This window comes from Coregonus lavaretus (genome assembly GCF_964263955.1).
Source record: "Coregonus lavaretus genome assembly, chromosome: 9".
Taxonomy (NCBI): Eukaryota; Metazoa; Chordata; class Actinopteri; order Salmoniformes; family Salmonidae; genus Coregonus; species Coregonus lavaretus.
Genome location: NC_139996.1, coordinates 20,698,023 through 20,712,787, shown reverse-complemented (window position 1 = coordinate 20,712,787; position 14,765 = coordinate 20,698,023). Strand labels below are relative to the sequence as shown.

At 41.7% G+C, this 14,765-nt stretch overlaps 1 protein-coding gene across 1 annotated transcript in view; it reads right to left on the bottom strand.

Annotated features, from left to right (window-relative positions):
* Positions 1–9,480, bottom strand: part of LOC311135041 (guanine nucleotide-binding protein G(i) subunit alpha-1) — a 53,149-nt gene extending 43,669 nt beyond the window's left edge. The window contains exon 1 of the mRNA XM_084168901.1: positions 9,008–9,480. Within this exon, the coding sequence (XP_084025027.1) occupies positions 9,008–9,125 (118 nt within the window). The 5' untranslated portion in view covers positions 9,126–9,480. The remainder of the gene's footprint in view (positions 1–9,007) is intronic.
* Between the last annotated feature and the right edge of the window lie 5,285 nt (positions 9,481–14,765).

Below are 14,765 nucleotides of genomic sequence, written 5' to 3'. Positions count from 1 at the left end.
CAATTGCCCAACGTATAGGCATGCCCAATTTAGGCATCTAAAAATAGAAGTGATTGTGCTCCAAATGGATAAATTGAAATAACATGTAGGTTAATGAAATAATCAAAAATAAGATTATTATTTATTAGCCTAGTGGTTAGAAGTATTTAGGCATATAGTGAATTAGGCCTGATGCGAAATCAAGCAGGAACCACTGACTCGCTGCCTACTTAATATCTGTTGACTAGATGGAACTTATAACCTAAGAGGATTCATGCATAGCTTTTATATTTATCTCAGAACTTACGACCAATTTTTTTATACTCAGACACTTTGTGGATACGGCCCCTGATACTGCAATTAAGAAGACCTGGCCTAGAACATGCTCAATATGCAGAGAAGTCAATGGTTGGGTAAACCTGCTTTAATGCCATTGGCTCATTGGGGTAGCTTCACAGCGGTCAGGTAAGTTTGGTTCATCCCGTCTTAGAGCAACAGTGCCTTCAGAAAGTATTCACACTCCTGACTTTTTCCACATTTTGTTGTGTTGCACTGGCTTACACACAATACCCCCTAATGTCAAAATGGAATTATGTTTTTAGAATTTTTTACAAATTCATAAAAAATAAAAACTGAAATGTCGAGTCAATAAGTATTCAACCCCTTTGTTAAAAATGTGCTTAACAAGTCACATAATTTGCTTTACTTAAAAAAAAAAAAATTTAAGCAGACTGAATTAAAATACTTTATTGGCTGTGATAGGAGAACTGAGGATGGATCAACAACATTGTAGGTACTCCACAATACTAACCTAATTGACAGAGTGAATTTTGCAACAAGGCACTAAAGTAATACTGCAAAAAATGTCGCCAAGCAATTAACTTTTTTCCTGAATACAAAGTGCTATGTTTGGGGCAAATCCAATACAACACATTACTGAGTACCACTCTCCATATTTTTAAGCATAGTGGTGGCTGCATCATGTTATGGGTATGCTTGTAATCATTAAGGACTGGGGAGTTTTTCAGGATAAAAAAGAAACAGAATGGAGCTAAGCACAAGCAAAATCCTAGAGGAAATCCTGGTTCATTCTGCTTTCCAACAGACACTGGGAGATGAATTCCCCTTCAGCAGAACAATAACCTAAAACAAGGCCAAATCTACACTGAAGTTGCTTGCCAAGTAGACAGTGAATGTTCCTAAGTGGAAGAGTAACAGTTTTGACTTCTACTTGAAAATATATGGCAAGACCTGAATATGGTTGTCTAGCAATGATCAACAACAAATTTGACAGAGCTTAAAGAATTTTGAAAAGAAAAATGGGCAAATGTTGCACAATCCACGTGTGGAAATCTCTTAGACTTACCGTGAAAGACTCTCAGCTGTAATTGCTGCCGAAGGTGCTTCTACAAAGTATTGACTCGGGTGTGAATACTTAAGTAAATGAGATATTTCTGTATTTCATTTTCAATAAATTTCCAAACATTTCTAAAAACATGTTTTCAATTTGTCATTGTGTGTAGATGGGTGAGAACACAAAATGTGGAATAAGTCAAAGGGTATGAATACTTTCTGAAGCCAGTGAGTTTGGTTCATCCTCAAGCCTTAGAGCCAGGTGAGTTTCATTAATAATGCCTAGGTCTTCCAACAGCAGTCAGGTGAGTGGTTCATCGTGCCCCAGTTGTTTTTGTTTAGCCCACTGTTGACCTCACTGCTGGTAATGTGAACCAGCCTGTGCATGTTGCCAAGCAACCGCCAACCACCAACTGGAGAGACAGGACAACCAACAGGGTGAGGGAGGTGACTGACACAATCTACTCAAAGTTATAAATGAAGTTCATGGGGGGTAAAAAAGTAAATTTTTCTAATTGATTTAGAATATTATAACATCCCTGAAAAGGTATAAATAGCAAATGATCAAAGTGTCTACAGTATTTGTCAAAATGTAACTTGTTTATAGTGTAATATGCTTGTCTCTGGTTGTATTTTATATACCGAACAAAAATATAAAACGCAACATGTGAAGTGTCCCGTGTTTATTATTATTAAATTGTACCCCTTTTTCTCCCCAACTTTAGTGGTATCCAATTGTCCTGTCTAATCGCTGCAACTCCCCTACGGACTCGGGAGAGGTGAAGGTCGAGAGCCATACGTCCTCTGAAACACGACACTGCCAAGCTGCACTGCTTCTTGACACACTGCTCGCTTAACCCGGAAGCCAGCCGCAACAATGTCGGAGGAAACACAGTCCAACTGACAACCGGTCAGCTTGCAGGCGCCTGGCCCGCCACAAGAAGTCGCTAGAGCACGATGAGTCAACGAAATCCCGGCCAGCCAAACCCTCCCCTAACCCGGGCCAATTGTGCGCCGCCTCATGGGTCTCCCGGTCACAGCCGGCTGTGACACAGCCTGGGATCGAACACGAGGCTGTAGTGACGCCTCAGCACTGCGATGCAGTGCCTTTGACCGCAGCGCCGCTCGGAAGGCCTTGTTGGTCCCATGTTTAATGAGCTGAAATAAAATATCCCATACATATTCCATACGCACAAAAAGCTTCTCTCTCAAATGTTGTGCACATATTTGTTTACATCCCTGTTAGTGAGCATTTCTCCTTTGCCAAGATAATCCATCCACCTGACAGTTGTGGCATATCAAGAAGCTGATTAAAACATAATGACCATTACACAGGTGCACCTTGTGCTGGTGGCAAAAGGCCACTAAAATGTAGTTTTGTCACATAACACAATGCCACGTGCAACTGGCATGCCGACTGCAGGAATGCCCACCAGAGCTGTTGCCAGATAATTTTATGTTAATTTCTCTACCATAAGAGAATTTGACAGTATGTCCAACCTGCCTCACAACCACAGACCACATGTAACCATGCCAGCCCAGGACCTCCACATCCAGTTCCTTCACCTGCGGGATTGTCTGAGACCAGCCACCCAGACAGCTGATGAAACTGAGGAGTATTTCTATCTGTAATAACACCCTTTTGTGGGGAAAAATGTATTCTGAGTGGGTGGGCCTATGCCCTCCCAGGCCCAACAATGGCTGTGCCCCTGCCCAGTCATGTGAAATCCCATATATTAGGGCCTAATGAATTTATTTCAATTGACTGATATGAATTGTAACTCAGTAAAACCGGTGAAATTCTTGGGTGTTGTGTTTATATTTTTGTTCAGTATATTTAAATTTTCTTTGGTCTTTTGTGATATTTGTATATATTGTTCTGTACAATGTTTGTGTGATGCAATAAAAATACTTACGGCCATCCAAAGTTTAGGCTAAATCACAAGATTAGGGAAGAAAGACTGTGGTAGACACTTCCATGTTTGTATCCAAATTATATATTATGAAGTTTCCTACAGAGGCTTTGGGTTACACTTTTTGCAACAGATGTGTGTAATGTAGCTCGTCATGGCCCATAAAGGCCAGCATACCAGGCACACTGGCCCCACTCCAATTTGCCTACCGCTGCAACAGATCCACGGAAGATGCCATTTCCATCGCTATTCACACTACCGTAACACATCTGGACAAGAGGAACACCTATGTGAGAATGCTGTTCATTGCCTTCAGTTCAGCATTCAACACTATTGTCCCCTCCAAGCTCGACACCTAGATCAGAGCCCTGGGTCTGAACACCAGCCTCTGCAACTGGATCCTGGACTTCCTGACGGGCAGACCACAGGCTGTGAGGATTGGCAACACCACCACTTCCACACTGACTTAACACAGGAGCCCCACAGTGGTGTCCTCAGTCCTTTGATGTACTCCCTTTTCACCCACGACCGCATGGCTCTGCACGACACCAACTATCATGAAGTTTGCTGACGACACTACGGTTGTAGGCCTGATAACCAAAGACGAGGCAGCCTATAGGGAGGAAGTAAGTGAACTGTCATTGTGGTGTCGTGACAACAACCTCTCCCTAAATGTCAGCAAAACAAAGGAGTTGATTGTTCATTCCCCGATCCACATCAATGGGACTGTAGTAGAGAGAGTCAAGTTCTAAGTTCCTCGGCGTCCGCATCACCAAGGACTTGTCATGGACCAACGCCACCACCACTCGTCAAGAAGACATAACAGCTTCTGTACTTCCTAAGGCGGCTGAAGAAGTTCGGCATGCCGACCCGGGTCCTCTCCAAATACTACCGCTGCACCATCGAGAGCGGCCTGACCGGTTGGATCACGGCCTGGTACGGGAATTGCTCCATCCACGACCCCAAGGCCCTCCAGCGGTTGGTGAAGACAGCCCGTGCTTCCACCCATCCAGGACAACTACTCGAAACGGTGCCCGAGGAAGGCACGCAGCATCATCAAGGAACTCACACACCCCAGCAACAAGCTGTTCTCTTCCTTAACGTCGGGCAGATGGTATCGGAGCATGACGTCTGACACCAACAGGCTTAGACAGTTTCTGGAAAATGAGTCTTGCAAATGGTTTAAGAACTATTTGACAGACAGGACAGTGTGTGCTTTCTGATGGTGTCAAGTCTAGTTTCCTCTATTACGAAAGGTGTACTGCAGGGGTCAATTTTGGGACCTGTTCTCTTTACTATTTATATAAATAATATTGGTCTATGTATTAAATCCTGTAACATTCATCTGTATGCATTCGATAAAGTTATGTATGCCATTGCACCAATTGTTGACCAAGCTATGTTAGAGTTGCAATCTGATTTTGTTACGTTACAGAAACCCCTTGTTGATTTAAAAACGTGTACATAATGCGGGCAAAACTAAATAGATATTCTCTAATTCACTGAAACATTTGTCAGACGGGCTACATATTCACTCATTGTATGGTTCTCTCATCGAGCAGGTTCCCGCCTGTAAATATCTGGGCGTTTGGATTGATAAAGATCTAATGTTTTAAAAAAACATACTGATGCTAGTTAAAAAGCTAAGATTTAAAGTGGACTTCTTTTTAAGAAATAAATGTTGCCTCTCCATGAACAGCAGGAAGCAGATTGTACAGTCAACCTTCCTGCCAGTTCTTGACTATGGTGACACCATTTACCAGAATGCAGCAGCCACTACTCTTAAACCTTTGGATGCCGTCTACCATAGAGCCCTTCGCTTTACGGCATCCTGTATCAGAAGGTTGGCTGGACCTCACTAAAATCCCATAGATCACTTCATTACTCCCTTCTCGTTTACAAAGATCTGATCCACAAACTTCCAACATACCCCACTTCCCAGTTTGGTAAATCCGCCTTTAGTTTTAACACACCACAGTTATGGAATACCTTACAAAACAAATTACAACCTGGATTCCCTGGTGCTGATAGGGCAGTTTAAAACTCTGTTAAATGAGTTAATTGAAGTCTGCTACTGTTTCAATTGATTTGTATAACTTGTAATAACCTGATGTAATGTATTTATTTATAGCTGTCTTGTAGTTACCTTTTTTGTTGTTGTATTGATGGAATTTGTTTGGTCCTTAGGGCACCATTGTAAATGACACACTGGTCTCAATTGGGTTCCCCTGATTAAAAAATATCTACAAGCCATCAGACTGCTGAACACTTGAACTGGACTGACCACCTGCTCTGATCCTCCGCACCTTAGCACACATCACAACTGCTGCTACCAGACCCTTATTATACTGCTCAATTTATACACTTGACCCCCACATCCCCAATACGCGTGTAAATATTGTACCATAACTTGTGCCTTCCCGTATTATACTTATGCTAAAATCTTTTCTATTCTGCCATTTACTTTGTTCATATTCCTATTTTTTTACTATTCCTTATTGTTGCTGCATTGTCGAGAAGGAACATGCAAGTAAGCATTTCGTTGGATGATGTATACCATGCGTATCCCGTACATATAACTAAGAAAACTTCAAACTAGACTACCTGAGCTGCCAATGGAGGTTTTCTAGGAGCTGAGTGTTTGCATGTAAAGACACCACACAGACAGCACTCCTGAGCCCTACACTACAAATCAGGTTTGAGGAGTTGGTGAAGTAACTTTGGTAAAAACGGGATAACCGGTACCACGAAAGTGGCTCACCTTTTATCCAGGTACATTTCTATGGCAACGAATCCTTCAGAACTAACCTCTTCCGAGGCAGGCTAACTCCCTTTATCTTGAATGAAGTACCTGAGCCACGAGTTGAGGACCAATGAAATCGGATACCCTCCCGGTCGCAAAGATTGTGTCAAATTCCCATTCACTTGAGAAAAACAACGGATTAAATATGTTATTAATCAAATGTGTGTAAAATAATATTACTGTTAAAATACCCATTACATTACACATTTAGTAATGACAGCATTTGCTTCCAAACTGTACGTTTTCGCGCGATTGTATTTAGAAATTTGTGAAAGGCAAACCGACAGCTGCAACCAACTATAGACATAACAGATGGCAGTTCCCATTCAAGTCAAGACTGACAGCCATTGCTAGTGTACCCATGAGGTTAACAGTCAAATTGCCAGGGTTAGAGGTTCCAAACAAGCTGTTCCACAGGTAGAAGGAACAAAACAAGCTGTTCCACAGATAGAAGGAGCGATAGGAGTGGGAAAAAAGGTGCTTGTGCATTGATAAGCACACCAAATACTGCATTAACGATAACCTGAGTAAAAAAAAAAATTAAGAGGGCACTTCTAAAAGCCTATTTCACACCATAGCCTGCTGAATTTGCAAGATACCCTTTCTTTCATTTTGATTTCGGGACAAATGAAAATGTGGAACTGACACGCTCATGGATTGATGTTTTAGCATTGTCTCACTTGAGAGCTCGGCGTTCAACAAGCAGTTACAAGCCCCGAGCAATATCCACCGTTGTAGTACGGATGAAGCCTGACCTGGAATGTGAGGCTAACGGAAGCTGGCTAGCTTTATTAAAGCCTGAGTAGATCTAGCTTGCTTCGTAATATACCACTCTGGACTTGAGGTTTGGCTTTCAAACACTGGCAGGGGAAAAAAACAATTCTAATGAAAAGGACCAATTAAGATCTTGTTTTCTGTCCCAACGGAAAAAAAAACTACATAATTACAAACTGTGGATAAAATTAAACACAAAACGTATGTAATATTTTAGCAGTATACACAAAACATAAGTCTATTCGAGAAGCAAATTGAGAAACCTAATAAATGAAAAAGCCTGACCATCACACAAATAACTTGGATAGTTGACTGACAACACACACATTATTATGCTGTGGGAATCTTTTGAGTGAAGTTAGAACTATCATTACAGCAAAAAGGAATGGATTCATACTTTTAGCTACTATGATTTGTCATATGGCGCATACTAGTAGCTATCTATGTTACTGTAACTGCAATTCCAAGTCCAGCTAGCTAGCTATACGACTACTTAACCATTGGATGAATTAATTGCAGTTTTGTAGCCGAATTAGCTAGCTAGATATACTACATTACTAAAAGTATGTGGACACCTGCTCTACGAACATCTCACTCCAAAATCATGGGCAAACCCAGATTCGTCCGTCAGACTGCCAGATGGCGAAGCGTTATTCATCACTCCAGAGAACGCGTTTCCACTGCTCCAGAGTCCAATGGCAGCAAGCTTTACACCACTCTAGCTGACGCTTGGCATTGCGCATGGTGATCTTAGGCTTGTGTGTGGCTGCTTGGCCATAGAAACTCATTTCATGAAGCTCCCGACGAACAGTTATTGTGCTGACGTTGCTTCCAGAGGCAGTTTGGAACTCGGTAGTGAGTGTTGCAACTGACGATTATTACGTGCTACACGCTTCAGCAGTTGGCGGTCCCGTTCTGTGAGCTTGTGTGGCCTACCACCTTGCGGCAGAGCAGTTGTTGCTCCTAGATGTTTCCACTTCACAATAACAGCACTTACAGTTGACCAGGGCAGCTCTAGCAGGGCAGACATTTGACGAACTGACTTGTTTGAAAGGTGGCAACCTATGACGGTGCCACATTGAAAGTCACTGAGCTCTTCAATAAGGCCATTCTACTGCCAATGTTTGTCTATGGAGAATGCATGGCTGTGTGCTCGATTTTATACACCTGTCAGCAACAGGTGTGGCTGAAATAACCGAATCCACAAATTTGACAAACTATCTGAGTGAGTTCACACGCCATTGTGCACACTCAGCTGAAAATTTGAGAGCCCTTTGTTCAATAAATCAGTGTTAGTCAGAAAAACCTGGCTGTAGTAGCTCAAACGGCTTTGCTAAAGCAGTGCAAATGAAGACAGGATACTTTGCTAATTTAACAACATTAGCTAGGTAAATAATTTTGTTCACTAGCTAGGTAACGTTAGCCACCTAGTTAATCTGATCATTGAGACTAACATTAACATTAGTGACTCAGGTGTCACGCCTAGCTGAGATACCTAGAGAGATTAGCTAGGCGACTAAACTCAACGATTTACAATGGAGTTGAGCAGCAACTAGTGTAGATGGACTGGAGCTCAGACGTCACATAAAACATTCAATTTATCAAAAACTACTGATTTCAGCACCCAAAGAATAGCCCGCAATTAAACACGACATTGTTCTGTGTAATTGCGGGATGTTCTTTGGGTGCTGAAATCAGTAGTAGTTGATAAAACGTAATTGCATGTGACGTCAGAGCTCCAGTCCACTCACACTAATCGCCACTCAACTCCATTGTAAATCGTTGAGTTTAGTCGGCTAGGGATTAGTTAACCAGCTAAAATCTAGCTAGCCAATAAGGATAGGGGTAGTTACCTATCTAGCTAGTGTAGTTAGATTCATGGCCAGTAGGACTAACTCAAAAGGACTGGCTAACTACGCTAAGTAGCTAACGATATTTAGCGAGCTAATGTAATGGCTAAGCTAACGTTAGCTAGCAATTTGGATTAGTTAATTTTCATTCCATTCATAAAAGTTGCCAATATTGGCACTATCAAACTCTTGTACACCATCTGTATAAAACTGTTAACTAGTTAACGTTAGCTGGGTAGATAGCTAGTTAAGCAAGGCAATCTAATCGCACTAACAAACCAAGGTTAGCGAATTTTTCATTCAACCATTCGTTCGACACTCCGTCTTGGTCTCACCGAGCAGAAGCAGTTTAACCTCTCGTGCTGCTTTTTCCCCGTCGTCCCGTAAATTTCTGTCGATCATTTTACTGCGCTCCTGCGCCTGCTTATCATCCGTGCTCAGAGTACACCCCATCTTCAAGCCAATTCCCAAAACGGTGTAACAGTTAAAAAGACAAAATATACACAATGCAATAACATGCACAAGCTAAAACAAGGAGGGAGCCTCCCTCTGAGATTCAAACACGCCCTTGCCTCGCACCCAGTCTAGCCAAATAAATGGTTTCTCAGCAGCACTTCTAAAATAACTTTCCTTCAAAAAGCTTTTCGTTGTGGTTTCTATTTATCTTCTCTAACGATTTAGAAGTACTCAGATGACCATTTCCGTTGGTATCGTTCACAATAAAAAATAAAAAAAAGCAGCGTTTCTTTTCCCTTTTGAGCTGTTGATCAATAGGTTGTTTCCCGTTGTTCACGTACCCGATGTCTGCGCATGCGTGATAGCGCGCAGTCCTTTCAACAAAATTGTATTTTCTGTCGGCACAGTGGCACCAAAATTATAATATTGCTGCTTTCTTGAGGTGATGCCCTGAACCCATTGAGATGAAGGCAAAATGTTGTACCTGTGAGTTTACATACATGACAGGCTAAAAAAGCAGTTGGGTGCATTGCATACAATAGCCTATCTAACCTATCGCTGTGTTATCTTTGCAGACATTCAGAAGTCAGGAAAGTAGCCTACCTAATAGTGCAGTGCCAGGTTTCAGAGCCTGGCCCAAAGATATGACTATATACCCTACAAACAGTGTAGATACAGTATCTGGATGAGGGTCCATTTCCCTGTTCAATTGCAATTTAATAGTCATTGATTTAACATCCTCAATGTTAAATCCTCATTTAGAAAATGCTAATAATTCACAATATAGTTGATTATGTGTTGATATGTGATTATATGCTTTACAATGTCAAATGCATGGGGGTTGACTATGTAGGGCCTATGGAGAGACAGGCTAGCCAGCGTAATCTAAAATGGATTATAGAGAGTTAACGGAGACTAATGGGGATTAGGCATTGAGTTAACTAATGAATGCCTTAATTTGCATGGCTGATGTTTGTTTGTTTGTTGGCTGCTGTGGGGGCCTTGTGCCCAGTCAAGATGCTCAGCCATTTAGATGATAAATGTTTCCATGGATCCCAAGACTCCCTGAAAAACAGTGTTAATACATCTGAATATGAATATATCTGAAGACGGTAGCCTATGTTTAACAGTCATATGTTGGTCCAAATTTCAAATCTCTATTCAATGTGTGCGTGTGTGTTCTTACGTAGTACATGTTTTGCGTGCAAGTGTTTGTGGAGATTTTAATTCATATTTCATCTATGCTGTCATGGTAACTAACATAGTTTATGAGCAGGAGCGGATTTGCATTGAAAACTACAGCCACAATAATAACAAGAGTTATACACAGCAGCCCTATATACTGTCAGACAGAGATGCTATTCAGGGTCATTGGTTGAAAGCAAAAATAAGCTTTCTTATTGGACATGTTCAGGTAGTAGCCTAACTTTCTGTTTCACTGTTTCTACACCTTGCCTACTGAACATGACCCTGTCTGGAGTAACTATGACATAAGGTTCATAACCCTTGGGTAGTTCTTCACTCCAACCACATCCAGAAGGATTAGACATTCAAATGACTGTATCCTGACAGATGCCTAATGGCTTATAGAATGCAGAGAGAGTGAACCTCGTCATAGAAGTAGAATGAGTAGAATGGACAATGGACATTCCATTCCAAGCAACTCTCTGTGGTGTGTGGACCACCACAGCCATAGTGGGTCACAGCTGACCATTTGGAATGTTTGATTATCTCATCTTTGCTTAGAATACTTTGCCTCTTTCTGTGCTTCATACATGCAGCTATGGCATATTCCAGATCCATTAAATATTGTGTAAATAGTTGGCTTTATTCTATTGATTATATATATATGGCTTCACCATAGATATAGTCACACAGGTGCAATGCTTAGATATATAAAAAAGGCAATGGGAGATATGGTCATAATCCTCCTCCTTGCTTTACATGGCATTTCCATTTCAGATGGGGCCTTACATGCAAACTAGTGGCATCATTTTTTCGATCCACTCACAGGGAAAGATTTTCCTAAGCAAACACACAGGGTTAGAGAGCACAGACAAAAACAAAGACTTGGTAAGGGATCAACACAAGGGGCTTACATTTCAGCACAAAGTCATATTTCCTTTTTCTCTTTTGTCACACGTCTCTGTGCCCTCATTAGATTTAGAATCTGAAGGGACATTTAACTGCTTTTAGACCTCAAATTCATTATCAACAACACCATACCAGTGTCTACTCTCGTTTGAGTAAACAAACTTGTTATAAAGTATAAAGATGGTCTGTGATTTTTAGTGAGACTAACACAGTGAGTTAAATCTGAGAGTAGGAGTTGTACCGGTTTCTAAGGGGGCAAAGACAGGGCAAGAGACTTGTTTAGTTGCCATGTGAACAACCCCATCACTAAGGTTCCAGCTTTGCTGTGCTTTCTTTTAGCAGTAAGTGATAGCATCCCCAGTATGTGTGTATGTGTGAGGTGAATGGAGAGTTTAAATTAGTGCCTTGCTAGCACTGTGGTACTCATTATGCTCCCAAGAGAACATGACCTCCACGTGGGACTGACTAGTGTGTGTGTGTGTGTGTGTGTGTGATGCCTGTGTAATGTGCACAGGGTGGAGAGAGATGCACAGACAGCCCAATATGCTTCTATTGAATTTCCTTTAGGGCTCCTTCAAGGGTTACATGGTCTTCCCACTGAGGGATGAGATACCTCATTCTCTCTCTCCCTCACAATCTCTCTCCACCCTTTCACGATGCTCTGTCTATATCCATTTCTTCTGTCTCTCTTTCTACTCTGCCCCCTTTGCTCCCTCACTCCAGGACCAGTAACTCCTTGCTCTACAGCAGAGGTGGATAAACCAGGACCAGAGGAACCACAGTGTGTGCAGTCTTTTGTTCCAATCCAGCTTTAAAACATCTGAATAAATGATCAATTGACCATGGTTAGTGGATTATTTCAATAAATTGTTAGTAGTGCTGAGCAGGAACAAAAGTTGTCTCCACCGCAGCCCTCTAAAACCAGGGTTGGCCACTTAAAAAAACATTTAACTACAGCTTTAAACAATTTTGTTTAGACTATACCCATAATCCCATATCATTATTCAAATACACTAACAGGATGCAAGGTGTGTTGGTGTTACCATGAGAATAAATCACTGTCTGAGAGAGTGAATCAGATTTTCAAGAGGTTGAACTGCTAGTTGCGCCATCACATTGTATTGTGAAACAGTGTCCCCTTGTGGCAGTAAGATGATTGATTTGTGAGTTGCCCTTCGTGCCTGCTCCCATACCCTATCATTCTGTATTTCTTTGTGACTAATTTGTATACAGGTAGACCAGAAAAGCCACATCCCTGATTGGCAGATGAGTGGCAACCCTGATTAGAAGCACCTGCTGCTCATCTGTTGTTCTTTACAAATACTGTTTTGAATTCAAAGAAAATTGTACCTACACCCTGAAGAAGGCTGTAAAGCCGAAACATCTGTGTACGCTATCCCTGATGCAGTGAAAATAATTAAAAACATTGAGTAATTTAGTAAGCTTTATGCGACATCTTTTTGAGTGCAAACCCATTACACCTCTTTGTTAGTAAGATGAACAACAGCCAGGTGAGCTTTTGGAACTGAGGATGTCACCCCTTTTCACTAATCTTGACCGTGTTTCTACTATAAATGGCCATGCTGGTCAAGAGTCTTGGTCTTGATATCAGGCTGGGTCTCTCTAGGTCTAAGTCTGGGTCTTGTCTTTCCACAATTGAACTGGTCTTGGTCTTGATAAAGAGGGTCTTGTAGGTCTCTCTGTCTCAAGAGGCTGTGTCTTGGTCTGGTCTTGGTCAGGTCTGGTCTTGGTCAGGTCTGGGTCTTAGTCAGGTCTAGGTCTTGATCTGGGTCTTGATGATTCTATGCTTGACTCCCATCTCTGCTGTCAGCTGGGGGTGTCCCGTCTGTACTAAAACACAAACAATTATCCACAAGATGGCAGTGAAGTCGCTGAAAGACAACTCTGATCTAGGCAGGAGGTGAAATGTAGCCCATACACATGCATTCCCTGACTTGTAAACTTATTCATCCAAACAATTATATCCTAAAAGAGTACACATCTCTCATCATTAGAATATTTTTTTTCTCATTGGGTTGCTTTGTAAGACTGGTTGATTCCACCCATACTAACAGTAGACCTAAACCCCTCACCCCTTTCATCTCCCTGTCCATGTCTATGTTACAAACAAAGATGATGATCCATAACAGTATTGCTTTAGAGCCATAGATAAAGTTTGGCTACCTATCCTGCATGTTTGCAACACATGTTCCAAGACAATTACATTCTTGCGTATTGGTAACTTACGTTACTGTTCTGGTCTGGCACTGCATAACTGACAAGCATCAACCATTACAGAAGCCAGTGGCTAGTGGAAATACTAGGTGGCTTTATCTTATCTTATGCAGATGAAGCCTCAAGTTAAATGTGGCCGCTCTGCAATCAGCTGCTGTGGATGTTACAGAGTGACCTCATTTCCTTTGGCACCTTGGGGTATTTATCCATATAGAGTCAAAGAGGAGAGCCCTGCTTTGTTCACTGGTCTTTTCTTCCTCACACACATATTAGTGGACCACCATCTTTCATGGGAACAGTGTAATAAAGTGGCATCCCACCATGGAATGAAACCCATAGCACCGCTCTTGAACTTAAACAGCAAAAGAACACTCTGGTGCGTGGGGGAGGTGTGTGTGTTATCACTACATCTTGGATTATAGTTCATGCCCCCTTGGCACTACTGCATCTCTTTTATAATGATCACGTGACGTGTCCACTCTTTTACCTCTAAAAGCACATTCATTAGAGCTCATGAATGTACGCACAACACACAGTAGTACACTCAGAAAAAAGTGTTCCAAACGGTCTCTTCGGCTATCCCCTTAGGAGCACGCTTTTTGTTTCCAGGTAGAACCCATTTGGGATCCATGTACAGTGCCTTGCAAAAGTATCCATCCCCCTTGGCGTTTTTCCTATTTTGTTGCATTACAACCTGTAATTTAAATGGATTTTTATTTGGATTTCATGCTCCCGAGTGGCGCAGCGGTCTAAGGCACTGCATCTCAGACCCCCTGGTTCGATTTCAGGCTGTATCACAACCGGCCGTGATTGGGAGTCCCATAGGGCGGCGCACAATTGGCCCAGCGTCGTCCCGGGTTTGGCCGGTGTAGGCCGTCATTGTAAATAATAATTTGTTCTTAACTGACTTGCCTAGTTAAATAAAGGCAAAATATATTTTTTAAATAAAATGGACATACACAAAACAGTCCAAATTGGTGAAGTGAAATGAAAAAAATAACGGAAAAATGGTGCGTGTATATGTATTCACCCCCTTTGCTATAAAGCCCCCAAATAAGATCTGGTGCAACCAATTACCTTCAGAAGTCACATAATTAGTTAAATAAAGTCCACCTGTGTGCAATCTAAGTGTCACATGATCTGTCACATGATCTCAGTATATATACACCTGTTCTGAAAAGCCCCAGAGATACAAACCCCCCAAAATATCAATTTTAATTTGTTGTAAGGCAACAAATTAGGAAAAATGCTAAGGGGGGTGAATTATTTCGCAAGCCACTGTAAAATCCTCTGTGAAAAGGATTCTAC